General features: G+C 47.4%; 1 protein-coding gene across 4 annotated transcripts in view; it reads left to right on the forward strand.

Annotated features, from left to right (window-relative positions):
• Window positions 1-25867, forward strand: part of IQSEC2 (IQ motif and Sec7 domain ArfGEF 2) — a 269869-nt gene that overhangs the window by 127646 nt on the left and 116356 nt on the right. For all 4 annotated transcript variants that reach the window (XM_069209291.1, XM_069209293.1, XM_069209295.1 and 1 more), the window contains exons 3-5: window positions 3060-3446; window positions 4472-5316; window positions 15858-16019. In XM_069209291.1, the coding sequence (XP_069065392.1) occupies window positions 3060-3446; window positions 4472-5316; window positions 15858-16019 (1394 nt within the window). The remainder of the gene's footprint in view (window positions 1-3059; window positions 3447-4471; window positions 5317-15857; window positions 16020-25867) is intronic.

The following is a 25867-nucleotide window of genomic DNA, read 5'->3' on the forward strand; positions in this document are numbered from 1 at the left end:
TGTAAGCAAGGAGACCTCTGTGTCACTGTCCTGTGGAATCAGTGACCACAAAGTGTAAGCGAGGAGGCCCTCAGTGTCACTGTCCTGTGGAATCAGTGAACGCAAAATGTAAACTTTGCACTTGTATAGCGCACTACTCACCCGTAAGGGTCGCAAGGTGCTGTACGCATACCGCTATGGAACCCCTCCCGGTTTTTCCCTGTGAGGTGCCCACTCCTGGGCACCCCCAGGGTGAAGCCAGGCATCCAAGCGCTGTGGGGCCGTTGTGGAGATTAAACAAGCTATTGCCCAGAGTTACAGAGTGGGACCCATTAATTTGATTAGGCACCAAGATGAGAATTATCTGGCCAAGGGAATTGAGCCCACGACCCGCCGAGGTGGGAATTGAACCCTGGTCCCGGGCAAGATCTCTGCATCAGGGTCTGCCGCTCTAACTATTGTGCCACACTTCTCCACCAACTCCTTGTGTTAACACAGAGGAAATGGTTACTCCTTGTATGAAAATCCTGGGTAACTCTGTGTGACAACACAGAGAAAAGTGTAACTTCTTCTATGAAGGCATGGATAACTCCTTGTGTTAATATGGACAAAAAGGTAACTCCTTGTATGAAATCCTGGGTAACTCCTTGTGATAGTAGAGGAAAGGGTAACTCCTTGTATGAAGGCCTGGGTAGTTCCTAGTGTTAACACGGAAGAAAGAGTAACTCCCTGTGTGAAGGTATGGGTAACTCCTTGTATTAACACGGATGAAAGGGTAACTCCTTGTGTGACGGTATGGGTAACACGGACAAAAAGGTAACTGTATGAAGGTATGGGTAACTCCTTGTGTTAACGGGGACGAAAGGGTAACTACTTGTATACTTGTATGAAGGTATGGGTAACTCCTTGTGATAACAGATGAAAGGGTAGCTCCTTGTGTGAAGGTATGGGTAATTCCTTGTCTTAGTAGAGTGGGTATAGGTTACTCCTTGTACAAAGGTATGGTTAACTCCCTGTGTTAAAACCGGAGGAAAGGGTAACTCCTCATATGAAGGCATGAGTAGCTCCTTGTGTTAACACAGACAAACAGGTAACTATATGTGAAGGTATGGGTAACTCCTTCTGTTAACACTGATGAAAAGGTAACTCCTTGTATGAAGGTATGGGTAACTCCTTGTGATAACAAGAATGAAAGGGTAACTCCTTCTATGAAGGTATGGGTAACTCCTTGTCTTGGTACAGTGGGTATGGGTATCTCCTTGTATGAAGGTATGGGTAACTCCTTGTGTTTAAAACTGGAGGAAAGGGTAACTCCTTGTACGAAGGCATGAGTAACTCCTTGTGTTAACACAGATGAAAGGGTAACTGTGTGTGAAGGTATGGGTAACTCCTTGTACGAAGGTATGAGTAACTCCTTGTGTTAACACAGATGAAAGGGTAACTCTGTGTGTGAAGGTATGGGTAATTCCTTGTCTTAGTAGAGTGGGTATAGGTTACTCCTTGTACAAAGGTATGGTTAACTCCCTGTGTTAAAACCGGAGGAAAGGGTAACTCCTTATATGAAGGCATGAGTAGCTCCTTGTGTTAACACAGACAAACAGGTAACTATATGTGAAGGTATGGGTAACTCCTTCTGTTAACACGGATGAAAAGGTAACTCCTTATATGAAGGTATGGGTAACTCCTTGTGATGACACGGATGAAAGGGTAACTCCCTGTATGAAGGCATGGGTAGTTTCTTGTGTTAGCACAGAGGAAGGGGTAACGCCTTGCAAGAAGGCATGGGTAACTCCTTGTCTTATCAGAGGGCATGGGTAACTCCTTGTCTTAGTACAGTGGGTATGGGTATCTCCTTGTATGAAGGTATGGATAACTCCCTGTGTTAAAACCGGAGGAAAGGGTAACTCCGTATTTGAAGGCATAAGTAACTCCTTGTGTTAACACGGACAAAAAGATGACTCCTTGTATGAAGGCATGGGTAACTCCTTGTCTTATCAGAGGGCATGGGTAACTCCTTGTCTTAATACAGTGGGTATAGGTAACTTCTTGTATGAAGGGATGGTTACTCCTTGCCATATCAGAGGAAGGGGTCACTCCTTGTATGAAGGTATGGGTAACTCCTTGTCTTATCAGAGGAAAGGGTATCTCCTTGTTACTGTCTGAGGGCACGGGTAAGACCTCGTGTCAGTAGAAAGGGCTTGGGTAACTCCTGGTGTAAGCAGTATGAGGACAGTGGTAACCCCTTGTCTTAGTACAGAGGGCACAGGTAATGCCTTGAAGTACCAAGAGTGCTGGTAATGTTCTGAGGACATGAGTGAATCTTCTTGTCGCAGTGTGAGGGAGGGCTTGACCTCTTATGTTCATAGACTAACACCGACAGTTAGCTGGTCCTTGCCAGAGTGCAGGCAGCAGTACTCTGAAGGCAAGGAAGACGCCTTCTGTTAACCTCATCACCGAGTCTAGGTTAGTTTGAGAGTTGTTAGGAACATCTTGTATTGGTAGTCTAATAGCAAGTTTGAGGTTCTTTGTGTTAACGTTCCCTCATTAGCTCACTCTGGTGGGAGTTTCAGGGCAGATCTGAGTTAGTAGTCTCTAGGCAAGAGTTGGCTGCTTGAGCTGGCAGATTCTGTCAAGGATAGCACCTTGCGTTTGTTGTCTGCAGGCTTATGTCAGTATAAGGGCAGTGTCAGCTGGCTGTGGTGGCAGTCTCGCTGAGGGATTGTCTTCTTCTGGTGTCAGATGGAAGCCGGATGCAATATGTGACAGCGTCTTACCTCCTTGTAGTGACAAACTTCTTCTATATCTTTCTGTTTTGAGTGCAAGAGATGGTGGGTTTAGAAGGTGTCAGTTTGAGGGCAGAGTCTGTTGCTTGCTGTCTGGGGGCATGGTCTGGTGCTGAGGATATGGTCTAGTTCTGGCATTCTGAGGCAGGGCCCTCATGTTAGCAGCCTGAAGTGATGTCCAGATGCCGGCAGGTTATACATGTGGCCTGCTTCCTTCCAATCTGCCTTAGAACTATATCCTTGTGTTCGCGGAGTCTCCCATTTTGCTGCTGTCCCTCCCTTTGTTTCCCTAAACAGGTGGAGATGTTGGAACGCAAGTATGGTGGGTACTTCCTGAGTCGCCGAGCTGCACGGACCATTCAGACTGCCTTTCGACAATACCGCATGAATAAGAACTTTGAGCGGCTTCGTAGCTCTGCATCAGAGAGCCGCATGTCCCGGCGCATTATCCTCTCCAACATGCGGATGCAATACTCCTTTGAGGAGTATGAGAAGCACCAGAATGCTGCTTACTTCGAGGGCAAGCCTGTGTCCCTGGATGAGGGGGTGTCTGCAGCAGCGCGGACGCAGTCCGAGAGGAGCCTTCAGTATGGCAGTGCCTGCAGTGGCATGGATGGGGAGTCCATCACCACTTCTGGGGAGTTCTCTGAGACCACGGAATTGGAGGATAGCTTCTCGAAGCAGGTGAGTCTGTGGTGCTTCTGATTCTTAACATGTGTGGGATTTACACGCCATTCATTCTCTCTTGGGGCCAACTCTTACACTAAAACAGGTACATCAGAGCAGATTTTGTTGAAGGCTTTCAACAAGCCTGAAGACTTTCTGTTCAAGAATCAAAGCAACACAGCAGGTTCAGAGGGTTCAGTGGGCCTTTCTAGAGGCTCAACCATGTCCACCTTGGTTTTGAGGGCCCTGAAGGACTGAAGCCTTGTTTAGAACGAAGTTGCTTGGCGAGGGAAGTGGAACATTGCCACAAAGGATCTAAATCATAAAAGCTGCAGTCGCTTATCCTGCTGTTTCATGTCACTCATCTTCTAAAGTATCTCTTTTTCTTCTTGTCCTCAATCCACCATGCCATTGCCGTACTCTTGAGGGTGTATTCTCTTTGATACAGAAGAGTTTAGAGCGCGCGTTAGTTGATGCAGGACCTCTTAGGCGATGCCGTGAATGGTGCCTTCATTTCTTCAGGGACACCAATGTGACTTTAGGCCAGTGATCCAGACAGCCCTTTGACTTGTTTCTGATGAGACTTAAGGGAACTTCCCAAACCCTAACAGTAGTCGACAAAACCTAGAGTGTGTGTGTTTGGCTTTGTACAGCCCTTTTGGTTTGTGTTGTTGTGTTGTCTACGTGTTCTTATGGTGTCAGTGTTCTAAAACCAGATCTGCATCAGAGGGACCTGATGTTCACCTTCTCAGCTCCATGCTAGAATAACTGTTAGCACTGTTGTCTCTTGGTGATGCTAGTTCTCTGTAATTAGAGGGAAGTGTCTTGTACTAGAGAGGAGCTCGAAGCCTCCCAGGGATGGGTTTCTGGCAGGCGCCTTCTTTATGATGTCTCGGCTCAGTGATCAGGGTTGCAGGCTGTGCTGTGGTATCATAGGACATTCTTCTAAGCTGACAGATTTTTCCCAGTCTTAGCTCCATAGTAGAGTAAACTCACTGACTCACAACGTGCTCGCCTTTCTAATGCTCTGACTTTTTCCTCAGGTAAAGTCCTTGGCGGAATCAATCGACGATGCTTTGAACTGCCGGACTACTCACTGCACTGACCGTCGTGAGGACTCGGGGGTCCCTGAGAAGGGAGAGGGCAAGGACAAGCGTGAGGACAGCACTGCTACTTCCTTCAGTGATGTCACGCTTTATATGGACGAAGGTGTTCCCGTATCACCCATGTCTCTAGACCGCTCACCTAGCTCGGATCAGGATATCCAGGTGGGTGCAGGCTCCCGGCAGGAGTATTGGGCTACCTCATCCCGGGAGGACAGTCGAGAGAATGGGAGCCGCAAGAGCACCCCGTCCTGCATGGAGTGCCGGGACTACCGCCTGCGAGGGGCGCACCTCCCGCTACTGACCATCGAGCCCCCCAGTGATAGCTCTGTAGACCTAAGCGACCGTTCAGACAGGGGCTCTATAAACAGAGCAGCAATGTATGAGCAGGAGAACTGTGACCCCCACGGCACCATCAAGCATGTGCACCCACAGGGCCCACCGCGACCGCCTATGGCACCCAGCGCACACCGCCACTATCACCCTCACCCGGAGGCGGTGTCAGCAGGGAATGGCAACACTGGAACAACTGGGCACCATCCCAAGTCAGACCCTGAAAACTCGGACGGTGATAATGACAGCCTGAATAGCACCACTAACTCCAATGAAACCATCAACTGCAGCACAGGCTCCTCCTCGCGAGACAGCCTGCGGGAGCCACCAACTAATACTCTGTGCAAGCAGACCTACCAGCGGGAGACCCGGCACAGCTGGGACTCGCCCGCCTTCAACAACGATGTTGTCCAGAGGCGGCAGTACCGCATCGGCCTTAACCTCTTCAACAAGTAAGTGCTTAGGTCATGGGGTAGGGGCTGGTGGAGGTGGCTCATTGCATGTGTGTAGAGTGTGTGCGTCTTTGATCTGAGGTCGTTTCCTGCACTCTAAGAGTAAGAAGATGAGGGGTGTTCTCAAGAGGTGGTCACTGACACCTCCTTCCAGGTGGGGGGAACGGAACTGGCTTTTTTGCAGGGGCAGTGAGGTGAGATGGGAAGGCCCCTGGAGAGGCATCTGTGCAGAGTGGTGTTTCCTGAGCCCTGATCCTAGAGGGGGTAATAAGGGAGGAAGGTGACCCCTGTGGAGTTACTCCCATTGGGTCCTGCTCTGAAGTACCATGAACCTCGTCATATAATGCTAGCAGTCAGCTGAGTTACTAGACTGCCATGTTCTTCGCAGCATGGGAGTGTTTTTTTAGTTCATGCATCTAGTTAATTAATAAATAGGGAGTTACTCTGTTTCCCTACTGTCACACCCAGGTTGGGATGGTGGGCTACTGGGCCTCAGCCATGGTCTCTGAAGTTGTGTCCCCATTATGTCCCGTAGACGGTCCTACTACGACTCTACAAACTATACCAAGTACAACCCTTTCCTCATTTAACTCCCAGTGGTAGTGATGGCGACGGCTCACACTCGCAGGCTTCACATGGAAGCAGTTGGACGTTGCAACAAGCTCAGAACTCAACAGTCACCCAACAGCAGAATAAGTGATTGTCTAATCCGTTACTTGTCTTTTGTAAAAACAATGGGCCTGATTTAGTGTTTAGTGGAGGGGGTTCCTCTGTCACAAACATGATGGATATCCTGCATGCCGTATTACGATCCCATTATATCCTATGGAGATCGTAATACCACAAACAGGCTATCAGTCATGTTTGTGACTGAATAATTCCCTCCGCCAAACTCTAAATCAGGCCCAAAGTGCTTTAGTACATTTAAATCACATGTTATACTCTACAAATGCAGGAAATATTTCACTTGCGGGGGATCCTAATGTTAATAGTTCTTTCCCCTTCACTTTCCCTTACTGTAAAAAGAGATCTAATCTGGCAGATGCAGTGCAAACCCCTTTGTTCACCCCTTTCCAATCACTAGCATTTACAGTTGTCTCTCACAGTTTGTGTCCTAAAATCTCCCTCACCACAAGTGAGTCCTCTTCAGTCCTTCGTCGGCTGCAGTTGGGCACGCAGGAGGTACTTCCACAGATCCATCACTTATGTCTCCATGTAACAAATCAGGAAGAGGCTCAATCTCTTCCTCACCTTCCTCTGACATAGCCATGATAGTCACTGTATATTCTCGCCAGGGGTCAAGCTTCAGTCGGTTCACATGCAACACCCTCTTTGACTGTGTTTGACTGGATTGCTGCTGTGTACAGTGGTAAACCCTTCTTTCCTGGGCCCAAGGAGGCCACACACAGGCCAGGATTCCTGTCTACAGTGATAAACCCTTCTTTCTTAGGATTGGTGAGGCCACACACAGCCCAGGATTGCTGTGTACAGTTGTAAATCCTTCTTTCCTGGGCCCAAGTAGGCCACACACATCCCAGGATTGCTGTGTACAGTGGTAAATCCTTCTTTCTTAGGATTGGTGAGGCCACACACAGCCCGGGATTGCTGTGTACACTGGTAAATCCTTCTTTCTTAGGATTGGTGAGGCCACACACAGCCCGGGATTGCTGTGTACACTGGTAAATCCTTCTTTCTTAGGATTGGTGAGGCCACACACAGTCCAGGATTGCTGTCTACAGTGATACACCTTTCTTTCCTGGGCCCAACGAGGTCACACACAGGCCTGGATTACTGTGTACAGTGGTAAACCCTTCTGTTCCCCCTCAAAAATTCACTGTGCATCTCAGCAAGACAAGGCGGGGAGTAATTTCTTAACTATGTATTCGTTTATTGCAGAGTTTTGTGTAGCACCAAAATGCCCTGATTGGGAACGCCTAGCTAGTGGAAGTCCTTCCCCTACGAGTTACATGGCGCTTGTATGTGAATGCGCTTTGAAGCCCACAAATCTGGGAGCCATTGATCTCATAATTTCATACGGATTTTTAAAATGCTACCTAAAAATCAGACGAGTACAAACTGGTGTCAAGGAAGTGTCTTGTCATGAACGGGAGTTAACCAACACAACTGGGGCCAGTGTTATTTACTGAAGGAAAAACCTCTGCATGGCCTGGCCATGAGATTCCAGTCATCTTTGCCACCCAGCCAAGTCTCCATACACGTCTGTGGAGCAACATCCACAATCATGTAGACAATCACAACCCACGCCCCTGTGTATCTCACAGACACCTCCTCTGGTGGTTCTTGCTCTCCCATGGCCAGGACACCACCAGACTGAAGTGTACAAAGAAGGAACAAGCCAGCAGGGTTTTTCCGTCGGTGCCCCCAGCATCTGGAACAACAACCTCGTATCACCAGGAAACCCCAATGCCGCTCCTATTTAGGATAACTTGGATTTTTGTGTTTGACCCTGTACGATGCTTTGCTGCCTTTTGGCTATGTTTGCACTATAGAAATACCATATACTTACGTACATACATACATATAGAGAACCTAGGGGAAGACTTGTGACATGAACCGCCCGTGCATGAAAAAGTCCAAAGGAGATCATTGGGAGCAGGTTCTTGCAGGGACAGTGTGTCCGAGACTTTCCACCTTGCAGCTTCTATTCGTAACTGGACCTAAAAATCTCTTTTTTTATCACTCTGCATACTTTGAAAAAGTGCTTGAAAATATTCCCTAGCTATCAGAAGATAATTGTTGGAGGGTCCCATGAAGCTATATTCTTCAGCCAGAAAATGTTGAACTTAATTCCGTTGTGGTGACTATTGGGACGAGTCCTGGAGTCTGCACGGCTGCCTTGTGAGGCCTCTACAGTAACGGGGGAAGGGTGGACTGGCAAAGGTTGGGTCTGTTTAGTCATCTCATTATGCTGCCCTCCAGACCTCACTTCCTGGTTTCATTGCCACTTATGGCTTTGAGGGATTGGTTATTTTTGTTTAAATAGTTTGTAAATGAGTCACTTTAAAGTCTCTCCTACTAGACACTGCAAGCGTTCTCGTTGTCAAAGAACTTATGTGGGCTTACCATGGATGACAGTGGGCTAGTGGCCCATCCGTTGCCTACCCTTGGTTAGCATTACTGTTACTCCCATGTGCTTGTTTCATTTTTAGTGGCTTCCTCTTCTTGTGTTTGCAACCCTCCCGTCCACCCACCCCTGGTCCCTGCACATATTTTTTTTTCCATCCGGTTGATTTGCTTACTTGTATCCTTCCACTGTTTACTTTTAGGAAACAACTGTTTCCCTTTTGGTTATGCACTCCATGAGAATGAATGTGTTTCCCAGCTCTCTCCTGCGTGGGCTTCTCGACTGCCCACCAAATACCCCCACCACTCCCACATTCTGTACTGCTCTCTCCCTCGTGTGCTGCTCGCTCTCTCCCTCATGTGCTGCTCGCTCTCTCCTGTGTGCATCTCCCTCTGCCAATGTCAGCCTCCACCCACCGGCTCCGTGTTACTTTCCCTCTTGTGTGCTAGTGGATCTTTTTTTTTTTTTATTGGCCCTGGTGTCATTCATAGGCACCCACCTTTGTGGGATGAATTTGCTTTTACTTGCTTTTTGAGGCAACATCCATACGTGTATGTCATCACACACTCACGCGCCTGTGAAATCGTCACCATGCTTTCTCTTTTGAATTTGGCCCTTGCTGCACAGCGTGGGCAGACAGAGCTGGCAAAGCAAATGCGTCTAAAACATGCAACTATTTGGCTTTGCTAATACCTGTTTGACTCATTGTTCCTCTGTGTGCAGCTGGCCTCCTGCTTACTGGTGCCCATTTAAGCTCTTTGAGAATTTTAAGAATGTCTTTAGCAAAGGTAAAGGCTAACTTTTTTGTTCTTGACTTTTACTTTTTTGCTTTGTGAAATCAATTACTCCTATATGTGGGCTGCAAGGCACAGAAACATTTCTTTTTAGGAAATGGGAGTCAGCAAATTAGTGAAAAAGGGATAAACAGATATTTAGGCCCCTAGATGTCGTAAATTAAAAAGAACAATGTAGTCGGCATATAATAAATAAGGGAGAAGACATCCCCCAGTTCTCAGTGGGTCTCCCTTTCTGCCAGTGAGAACTTGAGTCATTCCGATATGTATAAAGAAAACATTCTAGGGGTCAAAAGACATCCCTGGTTCCACCCATTACTTGTATGAGTGTTGGAATGTAGTCCCCGGTCCCCATCCATAGGACTTCACAGCAGGTCGACGGATGCAAGGCAATGATTAATCTTTGTGAAGTAGCTGGGATACCAAAGCTATGTCATTGTTTTCTTCCGGGTTGATCCCTTCACCCGATCAAATGCTGAGACTGAAAGGAATGACTTTGGGTTGGGGTGTGGGAAGGGGTAGAAGGGCTGCCGGAGTTGTTAATGATGAAGAAAGTTAGAGACCTATGGTTACTTAGCAGTCTGAGGAATCCCAAGTGGGGTATAGAACAAGGTATGATTCCTAGGGGCTTTGCATAGTGGCTTATTTCAGAGGTATCCTTGAACATGGAGCAGCTTTTGATTAGCGTATTGACATGGAACCATTTAAGTTAATCGTTATTGATGATACCACTGATCAAACCAGATCACTTACTTCTGCAGACGGATGACATCTCCAAGATGTAGTGGCTGGACTAGCAGGGTGGGGCAAGATGCAGATTTCTTCCTCTGGAAGCTCAGAACATCTGGTGTTGCATACTGACTAGAGTCATTAATCTCTCAGCAATTCATAGTACGCAGAAAATCAAAGCTAACAAGTTACGTTTCCATTTATTAGAAAAACACAAATGGATTCTGAACACTGATGGAGTAAGAAACGTCTTCTTGAACCGTGGAATACAGGTGGTAGATATTTTTGAAACTGAAGAAAAATGCTAAATGCCATGTGTATGCCTCCAAGTTTCCAAAAGCCTGCTTGTCTGGGAAATGCCATTTCAATTACATTGTCAAAAGATTTTTCTGTATGTTTTTCCACCAATTCCTTTTCCCCTGCAAAGTTGTTGGCAAATTCCAACACATCGATTCCAAGATGAACTTTTTATGCGTGACATTGGCCAGGTCAGTGGTGGCACCCGGACCTTCTCCATTTGTCTTTGTTCTGATACAAGTAACTTCCTTTCAGAGCAGATCTTCTCAGCAGGATGTCAGGCAGAATTAGCTGCACCAGCCTTCAATAGCTGTAGTTGACTGCTGGGCTCCTGAGGGCCTAGAATGCGAACACTTAAAGGTATCTGATAATGGCTTTCAATCCTGAAAGAGGCAAAGCATCCTTCAATGAGGATTTTCTCTGTATTCAAGTGAAAGAGGTTCTACATATGGTGTGACACAAGGAGGTGGACCTGAGAACATGGCAGGAAAAACTGTTCTACCTTATCTTCTTGACCTAACTGGGGCCTTTATTTATATATGAGTGGAGAGGGAACTCTGTCGCTACAGCAACAGAGTTCCCTCCCAGCCCATATAGTGGTCCACCTGCCATATTAAATGATGAGTGGACCTTAAGTTTGTCCACGGCAGAGAATGCTCTGTCGGAGAAATGGCTACATGTCCATCTGCCCGCCCAATTTAGACGGGCGGACTTATAGTATTTTTTTACTGTTTCTTACCGCCAGGTAAAAGCTGGGTGTGAGGAACAGTAAAAACATTGCAGTGCTTCCCCTGCCATGGGAGAAGACTCCTGTGGCGAGAGGAGCATTATATATTTTCTTTACCAAAACGAAATGCAGTTTTGGGATTTTTTGTAAAGAAAAAAACAATTTGTCTGTGCTACAGGGCTGCGTCCTGCTGAGACAGCTCAGAAGCACTGAGTAACATGCATTGCTAGGAACCAATGTGACGGTGGTTCCTAGCAATGTTTTTACATATGACTGCCTGCTTGGACGTCATATATTAATGAGGTGGGCGGCCTTTCCACCGTGCGGACGGAGTAATTTACCCTGTCCCCAAGGCGGAAGAGCACGCCGCTCGCCAGTGATATAAATCTAGCCCTAAATGTGGTGCACAGTTCTCCACTATCGGAGTGCATTTCGTTACATTCACTGATGACCAGAAGTTTCAATCATGTTTCATCACCATGCGGTGAAGATGGATTTCTTAGTGGGTTTGAGTAAAGTAACCAGTGTTCAAGGCCGAGTTACAGTACTTTACTCAAAAGGTTGCTTTCTGTTAGATATTGCATCTGCAGGGAGGGCGAGCAATCGTTTTGAGTTTTCCATAGGAGTACGATCTCGTTACATATTTGCCCTTCTTTCTACCTAATATCATTTTAGGCTTTCATAGCAACTATAGGAAAGTAGCATCTTTCTGATGTAGTTTCCCCCATTATTAGCCTGGTGTCAGTGTGTTTAGACTCTAATACACTGGGATCCTGCTAACCAGAACCCCAGTGTTTGCACTCTCTCCTCCACGTTTGGTTGCTGATAAACCTTTTACACCCACAATTGGCATACTGGCGCACCCATGTAAGTCCCTAGAGTATGGTACTTAGGTACCCAGGGGCACTGGTACACCAGGGTCCCCCATGGGCTGCAGCATGTATTATGCCACCCACGGGAGCTCATGCAAACTGTGCCTGCAGGCCTGCCATTGCAGCCTGTGTGAAAGGGTGCATGCACCTTTCACTTCAGATATAAGTCTTGCCTTATACCCTGGTCACGGCACTTAGACACTATAAGTCACCCCTCTGGTAGGCCCTTCAGCCCAAGGGCAGGATGCATGTCCCTGAGTGTGAGGGTACCCTTGCATGAGCAGTGGACCCCTACAAGCCCCAGACCCCATTCCTTGGGCTTTGTAAGTGCAGGGAAGCCATCTTAAGGTATGTAGTGGACACTAGGAAACACAAGTGGCCAACTACGTAATGGCTTCTCCAAAACAAGGCATGTTTGGTATCAAACATGTTGGAATCATGCAACTACACTGATTCCAGTGCTGGTTGCATGATCACATGTACTCTTGGAGTTCCTTAGAGGATTCCCCCAGCTTTGCTTGTGCAACCTTACGGGGTCTGGCTGCCAGCCCACGCTGCTGCTGACCCCAGACACTGTTCTGCCCTCCTGCCTTTGAGCCTAACTCAAGCAGGGGAACCCAGAACAAAGGACTGACCGCCTCTCCCTTTGAAATAGGTGTCTCTGGGCTAGGGTGAGGTGGCTTCTGAGCACCACCAGACTGCTTTGAAGGGCACATTTGGTGCTCTCCTTGCATAATCTGGTTTGCACCAGTTCTTTGGAGCGAAATCACACAAAGGACAGGGGAGTGACCACCCTCCTGTCCAGCTCCTCCCCTAGGGAGGTGCACAGAGCTCTGCGAGCTGACCACTTGATTCTGCCATCTTGGAAATAAGACGTGCAGAGGCCCCTGGGCGCAACTGACTGGTTAGGCTGGGTAGATGATGTCCCTGACCCCCTCTGATAGGTGGGTCACTACAGAGAGTGACCAGCCCCCCTTTTCGGGTTACTTAAGGGCTCCCCTGAGGGTGGGTCCTCAGATTCGTTGAGCAAGAGTCTCCAAGGAACTCTCTGCAAGACATCTTCTGCTCCTGGCCTCTGGAACCACTGCTGGCCTGCCTTAGGAACTGAAAAACATCTGCTTTAGGTGTGAGGGCTCCCACTGCAACATTGTTTCTCCTGCTTCTGCAAGATTTCTGTACCATCCATGGCTGTGCATCCTCCAGGGTCACAAGGACTCTGTTTTAATCCAAGAAGCAAGAAGGAATCTCCCTTGGAGTGAACGAGTCATAGCCCTGCATCCGCAGGCTCCTCAAGACAATGACAACCGGATGGTGGATTCTGCTGTCCCACGGACAATGTAAAGGCTCTGCTCCCAGGTGGTGGTCCTGGGGTCCTCTCCGGGTCCCCCTGAACTTCTGACCAACTTGGGAGACGGTGGGCCTTTGCTGCAGCCACTGGAACAGAACCCCAGTGCACCGCATCTGTTGCTCTTGCCAAGGCTTGTTGACTCTCCCGGCAAGAGATCTTCAGGCACCAAGAAGCCCCAGCTTCCAGCACTCTGCAACTCCAAATTCAGCTCCCCTCTGCAGCTCCTGGGACATGAGACTCCTATTTTGTTGTGCTGCTGAGACCTCTCTGCAACTCCTTGTGCCAACTGCCATGGGTTGCTTTTGGGGGCGCCGCTGACTCCAGCTGGCTTTCCTCGCTGCTGAAGGTCTGGCCTGACTCCCCTCCAAGGGTCAAGTCACTAGGACCTTGCTGGTACCCCAAAACCTGCAATGTTGCTTGCATCAGCTATCTGCATTTGCCAAGGCATGTTGGTGGTCCTGCTGGCCGCTGACCCTCCTGCAATCCATAAACTGAGCAGCCATCTACAGCAACCAAACAATGTCTTTAATAATCATCTTTTTGAATCCACAATCCTGTGAAGAGGATGATGTAAAGAGAGCTTATGTGTAATTTAAGCAGAACCAAGCTTCAAAGTTTGAGAGCTCTTTGTAAGTTAGGGGGCTGTCAGGACAGATCTGGCTTTTGCCAAGTAGACCATTGCTTGATGGATCCTCTTCTGGATAGTTACTTGTTACAGGATGCTGATCGGCCTTTTCCGGGTAAAGTTAGGACCGTCTCTACAATGAGAAGGCAGCTACTGTGGCTCGAACAAAGAATGCTCCTTCCAATTCCTCATGTTTGTAAGGTCCCTACTTGGAAGCTAGTCTGTCCCTTTGCTAAATATTGTTCTTCGCACTTAAGCTCAGACAGGCTCTCTGGGGGTCAGGCTTCTTCTTCACTCGTGGGCCTGGTTGCACTTAGAGTTGTGTACGCTTGCTGCTCAGTTCTACCTTCTATGAATGTCAGAGTCCAGTTGTGAAGGAGGAGAATTCTTCTTCAGAGGTATTTTTTTCCAAACTCACAAAAGTCCTACTCTTCTCCCCACAGCTCGAGACCATAATTGTCAGCACGGGCTTCTTTTCACATTCTTCTCTGGGCTTCAAAAGTGCCTGGCTGCCTTCCTGCTGGCATGAAGGGACAGTGCAGCTTTCTGAGCTTTTTAAAGCGGAAGAACATAGCTCTGCTTAGTTAAATATTACGACACCATTTCATGCTTTCTGCTTTTTACTGTACCCTGGTATGCAGCTGTGTGTCACCCAATCGTGCCTTTCGTGTTTCAATTTGGCAAATGTGGATGCTTAAAACACAGTAAGTGTTGACGTATTGGACATGTTTTTTAAGGAAACCATATATTTGTGTCCCGTATCCCGGGATCTTGCACTTCTGCTGAGATATTCAATCTTTATTCATCTAGAAATAATCCTCACACTGAATAACTAGGACTGTTCCTTCCCTGGTCTTGCTCCTGAAAGAGGGCAGTGGGGGGCAGAATAAAAGCTGGTGCCCGCTGAAGCAGTGATGCAGACAGCGCAGGAGTACTGTGGCTAATGACCGCATCCTCAGCTGGCTCTTGCCTGCTGCTCCTGTGTCTTTCCGCTCTAAGGGTCACTGCTCCCTGTAGATGCTCCTTCCTTCCTGGGTGTGATAGAAACAGAGATTAGACGACATATAACTCAACAGAACTTTCCTGCTCTGCCTTTACTTCCCATATCCATACTGTTTACTGCCTAAACAACCTTGCTGAGTTTTTTATATGCTTTCTTTGTCTTCCAGCTTTGTGCTGCAGTCCAGCCTCTGTGTATGCCCTGACGGTGACCTCAGCTTTCCGCATGCCCTCTGGGACGGTCTTGCCCCTTAAAGCTGACATAACGTAGAGTAGCTGTCCACATGTTGTCCTCTGGGACGGTCTTGCCTGATAGAGCTGACGTAGAGTAGCAATCCACATGTCCTCTTGGACTGTCTTGCCTCTTTAAGCTGACGTATAGTAGCTGTCCACATGTTGTCCTCTTTGACGGTCTTGCCTCGTAGAGCAGATGTAGAGTAGCTGGCCACATGTTGTCCTCTGGGACGATCTTACCTCTTTAAGCTGACATAGAGTAGCTGGCCACATGTTGTCCTCTGGGACGGTCTTGCCCCTTAAAGCTGACGTAGAATAGCTGTCCACATGTTGTTCTCTGGGATGGTCTTACCTCTTAGAGCTGACATATAGTAGCTGGCCACATGTTGTCCTCTGGGACGGTCTTGCCCCTTAAAGCTGACATAGAGTAGCTGTCCAGATCTTGTCCTCTGGGACGGTCTTGCCCCTTATAGCTGTCGTAGAGTAGCTGTCCACCTGTTGACTTCTGGGACGGTCTTGCCTCTTAGACCTCACGTAGAGTAGCTGTCCACATGTTGTTTTCTGGGACGGTCTTGCCTCTTAGACCTGACATAGAGTAGCTATTCACATGTTGTCCTCTGGGACGGTCTTGCCCCTTAAAGCTAACGTAGAGTAGCTGTCCACATATCATCCTCTGGGGCGGTCTTGCCTTTTAGAGCTGACATAGAGTAGCTGTCCACATGTTATCCTCCGGGATGGTCTTGGCCCTTAGAAGTGATGTAGACTAGGAGGAGGGTTGGTTTGCATCCTGGCTGCGAACAATTGTGCTAACTTGTCATTTTTCAATTTCAGGAAGCCAGAGAAAGGCATCCAGTACCTCATTGAGCGTGGCTTTCTCTCCGATACACCTGTTGGCGTTGCACACTTCATCTTGGAACGGAAAGGCTTGAGTCGTCAGATGATTGGAGAGTTCCTCGGGAACCGGCAGAAGCAGTTCCATCGAGATGTCTTAGAGTGAGGAGACTAACTTTTCTTTACCCATGTTATTGTAGCCGTGATTGTATGCTAGCACCTATCTGTACCACAAAGGTGACTTTACAGTTTGTGTAATCCTTTAGTTGTAGCTTGGTGAGCAGCAGTATAACTTCCTCTAGGATGCATGATAATCCCAAATCATAATTGATAATCTCATACTACAACTCAGATATGATAATACCACGATACAGTAATTCCTCACCACAACGCAGATACAGCTACCCCCACCCCAACTCAGATACAGTAATCCAGCCCCCACCCCAACTCAGATACAGTAATCACTCACCACAACTCTGATACAGTAGTCTCTCACCACAACTCAGATACAGTAATCCCTCATCTCAAATCTAAAACAGTAATCCCCCACCATAACTCAGATACAGTGATCCCTCACCCCAAATCAGAAACAATAATCCCACACTACAACTCAAATATGGTAATCACACGCCGCAAATAGAATATGGTAATGCCCCACCACAATTTAGATATGATAATCTCTTACCCTAACTGGGATACAATCATCTCATACCACAATGCAGTTATGTTAATCCCACTCCACAGCTCAGATACATTGCTCCCTCACCCCAACTCAGATACAGTAATGCCCCTGCCCCAACTCAGAAATGATAATCCCACGCCACAACTCAGAAATGATAATCCCACACCACAGCTCAAATACGATAATCCAACGCCACAACGCAGATACGCTAATCCCATGCCACAACTCATATACAATAATCCCACACCATAACTCTGATACGATAATCCCACACCACAACTGTGATACGATAATCCCACACCACAACTCTGATACGATAATCCCACACCACAACTCTGATACGATAATCCCACGCCACAGCCCAGATACAGTAATCCCCAACCCAGACAACGATAATCCCATGCCACAACTCAGATACGATAATCCAATGCTGCAGCTCAGATAAAATAATCCCAAAACACAACTCAGATATGATAATCCCACACCACAACTCAGATATGATAATCCCACACCACAACTCAGATACGATAATTCCACGACACAGCTCAAATATGAAAATCCTACACCACAACTCAGATACGATAATCCCACGCCACGACATAGATATGTTAATTGCACACCACAACTCAGGTACGATAATCCCATGCCACAGCTCAGATATGATAATCCCAAACCACAGCTCTGATACAGTAATCCCACGCCACAGCTCAGATGCAGTAATCCCACACCACAGCTCAAATGCAGTAATCCCACACCATAGCTCAAATATGATAATCACATTCCACAAATAAGATATAATACTCTCACACCACAAATAGCATATGATGATAACACACCACAGCTTCGGTACAATAGCCACGCACCACAGTTTAGTTGTATTATTTTTGCATTTATTTAAGCTACTTAACCCAAAGGTATCGGCACATAGTACATAGACCAATGTAGGTACAATGAGGACTCCAGTGTTACAAAGAACAAGTGAAACTGGGAAACTGCTTAAAAAAATTATATAGACTCTCTTTTGTCAAATCTACAGCAGAGATGGTTTTGTCTACAGTAAGTTGATAAAACCAGTGTTACCTCTCCTCTTTTGGGTAAATTGCATTCGACCAGCATTCATTACAGAGATGGTCGCTCCTGAGGGGCAATAGATGGTTCAGGAACTATAGAGGGAAGGTAAAGGGGCGACAGGCGGAATAGAAAAGAAGATGGAGGATAAGAAAGCCAGAAGAGGGAGAAACAGAAAGGAAATGTCAGTGAGAATCAAGGCATGAGGGTGGAAGACGTGGAAAGAAGGAGAAGCCAAAACTCTAGAGGGAATCGAATTTGGGCCAGGAGCCATTGCTAGTGTATAAAGCTGCACAGGAAGGAAGAGGGCTCAAACAGGGAACAGATGGTCTGTGAATAGAAGTGCACCATAGGATTTATATCCAGGTTGAAAGTGGCAAACAGGAGAAAAATATAGGAAGTAATTAGGAAATTTAAAGGAGGTCATAGATAAAATTAGACCAAGCTGAAGCAGAAATGAAAGGTGATGAAACAGTAGGGTTGGAATGAACCAGGATGTATTTGCGGAGACATAAATAATGTGAAGATTTTAGGATTGTGGGAGGGATAAAAGCTGGATAATCTGCTGTTATGTGGAGAATCCAGGGGAGGGTGGTACATTAATCCCACACCATTACCCGCATATGATAATCCCATGCCACAACTCAGGTGTGCTGCTCCCACAAACCAACAGAGATAAAACTGTCTCTTGCAGCACCTCATGTATGAGGAGCCCCCCGCCTCAGAGATGATGACCCTTCCCCCAAGTATGATAGGCTGCTCCCACAAACCAATGGAGGAACTGGTCTCTTGCACCACCTCATGTATGAGGAGCCCCCCCGCCTCAGAGATGGTGACCCCTCCCCCAGGTATGATAGGCTGCTCCCACAAACCAATGGAGGAACTGGTCTCTTGCAGCACCCCATGAATGAGGAGCTCTCCCCGCCTCAGAGATGGTGACCCCTCCCCCAGGAATGATAGGCTGCTCCCACAAACCAATGGAGGAACTGGTCTCTTGCAGCACCTCATGTATGAGGAGCCCTCCCCACCTCAGAGATGGTGACCCCTCCCCCAGGAATGATAGGCTGCTCCCACAAACCAATGGAGGAACTGGTCTCTTGCAGCACCTCATGTATGAGGAGCCCTCCCCACCTCAGAGATGGTGACCCCTCCCCCAGGGATGATAGGCTTCTCCCACAAACCAATGGAGGAACTGGTCTCTTGCACCACCTCATGTATGAGGAGCCCTCCCACCCCACCTCAGAGATGATGACCCCTCCCCCAGGTATGATAGGCTTCCCCCTCAAACCAATGGAGGAACTGGTCTCTTGCACCACCTCATGTATGAGGAACCCCTCCCCCACCTCAGAGATGATGACCCCTCCCCCAGGTATGATAGGCTGCTCCCACAAAACAATGGAGGAACTGGTCTCTTGCACCACCTCATGTATGAGGAGCCCCCCCCCCCCCGCCTCAGAGATGATGATCCCTCCCCCAGGTATGATAGGCTGCTCCCACAAACCAATGGAGGAACTGGTCTCTTGCACCACCTCATACATGAGGAGCCCTCCCTCCTCGGAGATGATGACCCCTCCCCCAGGTATGATAGGCTGCTCCCACAAACCAATGGAGGAACTGGTCTCTTGCACCACCTCGTGTATGAGGAGCCCTCCCCGCCTCAGAGATGGAGACCCCTCCCCCAGGTATGATAGGCTGCTCTCACAAACCAATGGAGGAACTGGTCTCTTGCACCACCTCATGTATGAGGAGCCCTCCCCGCCTCAGAGATGATGATCCTACACAGTGACTTCCAGTGTAGGCTTGTTCCAGGAACTGAATCGGACAAAGGGAGCCTGCACACGGTGTGAGTCCACTCTACGGTAGGTGCTTCACCATAGAAGATGTCTACTCTTTGAGCCCACGCCAGATATGAATGTGGTTCACAGGGAGACCCTGCACACAATTAGAGACATGCATCCAGCGTGCATATACTTGAGGGAGTCTGTGAAAGACCAAGTAGACCCTGCTTCGAGGGTCTTTTGCATTGTGAGCCCTGTACGAGAAGGAGATTTTACGTGATGCAAGGCTGCATGGGATGTGAGACTCGTACACCTGGGAGAATGTACCACATGCCACACGAGACCCACAGTCCGTGAAATCATGCACCACAGGGTAATCACCACAATTACAGGGCACGTAAAAGGCACGTGATAATACAACATTCATCGTTCATGTGAGTACTGCACCAGTTTCATTTATTGTTTCAGTAGCGGAGTTACAGAGAATACACTGATAAAGTTGAACTCGCACACCCTAGTACTTTAGAAGCCAATGTTTATATTAGCATAAAAATAAAATTACCGGGGTCACCAAAGTCAATAGCTCCATGTTGCGTGTGCTGAGGGTCCTTATTTGAACGGGTGATTTCAGAGTTGAGGTCCCTTTTCATCGCTACCTGGACGCTCTGATCCACAAGCCAACAGTATCGCGTCTTTGGCACGTCCTTATGAGGGATGATCATTGCCCTACACACAAAGCCCTTTAGATGCTGAGTTTTGTAAGCAGCCTCTAAATGTTTCTTTTGAACCCAGGCTAAAATGCCCACAGAAGGATATACGCAGGAAAGGAGACAACAAGCGCACCTTAAGTACGTTAATGTTCCTCTCAACACCCCAACACTGAAGTTATCTCATTGGTTTCGTAGTTTTATAATGCAAGACTGATGTTTTGTCGATGAAGAACTGCGAAGGCAGCCAGCTGAGCGCGCTCCAGACACGCATAGCTAGGAGTGTATAATGACTGTAGGTATATTAGGCTGAGTGACAGCTTAACTTGGGGATAGTAAGTCACCCATGGGCACATAAAGCAACAACTGGCAGAAGATGTTGGTACCTGGACCTATAAGGCTGTTCCTGATGTATGGAATCACTCGCAGAATATCAGAAACAGAAATATTGTGTGGACATAATGTATCAAAAATACTGTGGCGGTCAGTGCAAATAGCTAAGTAGCGATTTACTATTCTAAACTCCATATCTACGTCCCTTGGAGATATACATCTCATCAAGGTGTATATATATGTGGAATTGTATATAGTAAAACTTTGTTTACCTATAGAAATTTACCTTCACAACTGTTATATCCTATATATATTCTATACACAATATTCTGCCCCACGATATTTCTGTTTCCAATATTCTGTCTATATACCTCGTATGGAGATCTATTGGCTGAATACATCTGTACCTGAGGGTCTGAACCTCTCCCTTGAGGTGTGCGGCTGTGCAGAAGATGGGAGGCTCTGCCTGAACGTGCACGGGTATACCTGCCGTACATATGATGCTCGAGCGGACATACTAGACTGTATCCTATTGTGTAACGCTGTACAAGAGACTACGAACCTCTACATCGAGCTATGCTGTTTTACGGGAGATGTGAGGCTGTGCCTGGCATATGATGGGTGTTCAGGACTGAGAGACTACACCTCATCAGATAAAGTTACACACAGGTGTATTAGTACTGTATACGGTGTTATAAGGCCACACCCGCCATAAGATGGCGTTCCTCGTTATGTGATGCTGTTCTTGACATACGAGTTAGATTGTGTCAGGTTGTAAATAAGTGCATGAGCCTCTCTCTTGGCAGACGGTCGCTGCCCAGGAGGTATGAGGTTACACCTGTGCTTTGAAGGTATAGTGAGGCATGTGAATGCACCACTTACAGTTATGCGCTTGCGTCTGGCATATGACAGCATTTAAATCTATACCATGGGTCTCCTGTTTGAGATAGAGCATTCCAACATAATGTCTTTCTGGTGCCGCCAAAGCCCAAATATATACATATATACATCATTGATCCGCTATCGCATTAGATGACACAAAGTTCAAAACACGCATAAGTCCTCCATAAGGCACCAGAAAAACATTACTATGGGATCTCAGGTGCCAATATATTCAAATAAAGTTTTTGGGTGCATCATTTGGAGTGCACAATATACTATCGCAGGATTGAAGTTTAGAAGTAGTTTAATATGGTGGGAAAGGGAATGCATTGCCACATTGTGCATGCTTTCACTCTGTGCTGTTTAAGTTCTTGAATATTTCTCTACTTTCAATGGATTCTGTATATAGACTTTGAAACCCAAGATGGCAGTTTCCATGAAAAAGATTCACTCAGAGTCAAAGTGCTCTGGATCTGCTATCTGCAATAAAAGAACATTTACTGCTAAACGCCTGCGAGGGGCACGTCCCAGCTGTGGAGCACAAGCTGTTTGTTTGCAATTTAATATATATTTATATATATTTTTTATATGTATAGATATTTATTGTAAAATCTTCTAAGCTAATACAAACTCTAATACAAATTAACTCTCTCTATACCCACTTTTTTCCTTACCCTAGAAAGGTTTTACTCCAGCCTTTGTCAGAAGTCAATTTCAAACCTTTTTTAATGTGGGAATGAATTTGGGGTACTTGGTGAACACCCTTCAAAATATTAGTTTGTGGGTGTGCACAGAGCATTTCAGCCCTGGACCAGCTGATACCCGTCAACTTCTAGCCCATGTGTGTAGGTTTGTGGAAAGATGGCAACATCTGAGCCTTGCTAGAATGCATACCCTGTCATACTATTGGCCCTGTGATCATTCGCTACCTCACTGTGTGACGCCAAAAGGAAAAAGTAGATTGTTTTACAGGATAAGTAAATGTCCGTGGCATGTGTAGCTGAACATACACATGCTCTGCATACTGCTGCCATATAGCGTAGGGCTCGGACCTGTGCAACTTGTTTTTGTTTGAAGAAGTCTTTTTGAATCATGAGGTGTGGTGACGCCACCTTTCGTAGGCAGTGCACATCAGCTCCCTAATCTGATTGTTTCTCCCGCCCGGAGGACGAAGATGTAGATGGAGCGTAGAAGTACAGAAGAGATGACCATGCAAAGTAAAGGAAATAAAGTAAGAGTATCCGCAACTGACCACAGGTGTCCGGGCTGGAGGGGGGCGCATGTGAATCTATAGCGCTACATGTCACAGACATATGCTTACAGGGTAAGTAACATTTTCCATTTGTGGCATGTGTGGCTGTAGATAGACATACTATGCGTAGACTCTAAAGCAGACATCCCCTAAGTGGTAGCTTAGCCTGAGGATGTCGCAGAGGATTGAACCAGTGTATGTAAGACGGCGAAGTTGTTATCTAACCAGAACATCCACACCATAATAAGACCTGCCAACTCACACTGTGCCACAGTGTGTCACACAATTTCATCTCCCTTCACATGATCACCAAGAGAAGAGCCGAAATCACACGGAGGCAGGGAAGGAGAGCTCGAAACCACTTTACAGGCTGTAAGCAACCAATGCCCATTAAGAGGTGAGAAAACACCCAGGTCATCTGCGGCAGAGTCAGCCACCCTTTGTTTTCTTTTTTGTTGTTTTTTCTTTGTGAGGGCAGAGTGCCTTTTGGAGGTTCTCTGCACGAGGTCTCGCCCTCCCAGGCCACGCCCTGCTTAACACTGCAACGTTTAGTAGTAGGTTGGCAGGTCTGAGTAATGTTTAGTAAGTGTTAGGAGTGGACCAAGTGGCTGCTTTACAGATATCAGCTAGTGGTATATTCCCTAAGAAAGCCAGAGAAGCCCCTTTTTGCCAGTAGAAAGGGGTCCCAGAGGGACAGGTAGGGACCTTTTAGCTTTAGCATGACAAGACTGAATACACTGACAAGCCAACGAGCAACTCTTGCTTTGGAAATGGCATGACACTTGTGAGGCTTGGAGTAGGAGTTGTTGGGTCTTACGAAAGGGGTTTGTTCTAGCCACATAATACATTAACACCCTTGTGACACCCAGAGTATGCAAAGTTCATTCCACTACAGACTCTGGATGTGGAAAAGAAAACTGGCTACTCAGTCATTTCATTGAAATGAAAGCTGGAAGCCACCTGCAAGAGAAATTTGGGGTTAATTCTGATGACCACCCTCTCCAGATGAACCTGGAAATGTTACCTTCACTGACTCGCCTAATGGAAGTAACTGCTGCAAGGAAGTCTACATTCCATGAAAGAAACTGAAGCGGGCAAGAGTAAAAAGGCTCAAACGGAGGGCCCATGAGCCTAATTAGGACGATGTTGAGATTCCACACCAGATCGGGACGCATCCGGAGCGGGATAACCCACCAAAGCCCTTCCATAAAGGCCTTAATGACTATTTTTCTAAAAAGCCAAGCCCTAGTAGGACTTTTAAAAAATTAGAAATTAAAATTCAAAAATCAGTTTCTACAGGCAGTTTTGGAATTTAGTCATGTGATCAGGTATTGGCTGACTAGTACAGAAAATGCAAAGTCGTAGACTCCACCGCTGATCCACCAATGTAGGAAGCTGGCTCTGTATTTACTATATCAAAATGGGATATCGTGTGCACAGAGCCCAGGGGTTCCCCAGGAGTCTTGACAGAGGCAAAAAAGATAATACTAATGCTCTATTTTGTGGTAGTGTGGTCGTGCAGTAGGCTTATCAGAGGGTAGTTTTAAGCATTTGTTGTACACACACAGTCAATAAATGAAGCGTGCACTCAATGACTAACTCCAGGCCAGTTTTATTATGTAGCAAAAATCTGTTTTATTACTTTTTTTCTAGAACCACAAGGTTCAAGTTGCAGGTAAGTACATTAGCAAGTAAGTATCCAACACTTTGTTTCAATTTGGAAATGTAATTAATTTTCAAGTAAAGAGCAATAATCTGTATTAAAAGTTGACTGCAATTTTCAGAAACAGTTCTGGGGCGGAAGAAAAGTTGGTACAGCTTTGAGTTAAGTACAAGGCTTACAGTTCCAGTCTCCGGGGGGTAGGATGCCCACAGGTTGGGGGTTCAAGTTAACCCCAAATACCCACCACCAGCAACACAGGGCCATCCGGGTGCAGAGCTCAAAGTTGAGGTCAATTTAACATGAGCTGCTATGGAGACTGGGGGCATTCGGAATCAGGTCTGCTTGCAGGTAAGTACCTGCACCTTCGGAGGGAAGCCCTGGGGGGTTTAGAGGAGCACCGAGGGGGCCACAGGTCCGCACAAAACACACACCTACAGTGGTACAGGGGCGGTCGGGTGCAGGGTGGAAACACAGCGTCAGGCTCCCACTGCTTTCTTATAGGTGGCCCTGGGGGCCACAAAGATGCTGCAGGTGAAGTCCAGGGGGTTGGTTCCGGGAAACCAAAGGCTGGACAAGGAGGGGGCAGCCTGCTGTATGTTGCGGCACCGAAGGTCGGATTCCCAGAGGCCAGGCGGTGCAGGAGTACCTTCTGGCGTTGGGAATCTTCGTCCAGTTCTGTTGCAGTCAAGGGGGTCCCCCGGATTCAGGCTGCAGGCGTCGTCGTGTTGGACAGGAAGGGTCAACCCAGGGGGGCACTTGCTCAGAATCACCTGGGGACCCGCTCTAGTCGGTTGGGCCACATGGACACGGCCGTGGGCGTGGGGTGCAGAGTGGATAGGACTTGCGGAACCTGGGAGACTTTGGAGTCCTTCGATGGAGTTTCTTCTTGGACAGGGCAGCTGTCTACATGAGTTCTTGGTCCTCTGGGATGCAGGCAGTCCCCTGGAGGCTTTTCAGAGGTTGCTGGTCCTGCAGGATTTGTCCACTTCTTTTTGCAGGGCTTTTGAAGCTGGAGACAGACCAGAAGAGGCCAAGTCAGTTTGCGTCTTCAGTCTTCTCTGATGGGGGTCAGCTTAGCAGTCCTTCTTTCTTCTTGTAAGGTCGCCAGGAATCTGACAAGCTAGGTTCAAGGGAGACTTTAAATCCTGGATTTAGGGGCGTTACAGGGGTCAGACAGCAGTGGCCAATGGCTTCTGTCCCTGAGGGTGGCTACACCCTTCCTGTGTCAACTCCCTTTGGGAACAGGGACACAGACCTAACACTATTGGCCCCTGTCCTCCAAACCAAGATGGAGGATTTTACAAGGAGGGGGGTCACCTCAACTCTGGACACCTTAGGGGTGGTCCCAGCTGAGGTGGTCACTCCTCCTTGTTTTCCCTAATTTTCCTGCCAAACTTGCCACTAAAAGTGGGGCTTTGTCCGGGGAGCAGGCATCTCCATTAGCTGGAGTGCCCTGGGGAACCGTAAAAGAGGCCTGAGCCTTTGAGGCTCACCGCCAGGTGTTACATTTCCTGCAGGGGGAGGTGTGAAGCACCTTCACCCAGTGCAGACTTTGTTTCTGGGCACAGAGAGCACAAAGGCTTTCACCCCATGTGGTCAGAAACTCGTCTGGAATTAGCAGGCTGGCACCGACTGCTCAGTCCTA

This window comes from Pleurodeles waltl, chromosome 10, assembly GCF_031143425.1.
Source record: "Pleurodeles waltl isolate 20211129_DDA chromosome 10, aPleWal1.hap1.20221129, whole genome shotgun sequence".
Lineage (NCBI taxonomy): Eukaryota > Metazoa > Chordata > Amphibia > Caudata > Salamandridae > Pleurodeles > Pleurodeles waltl.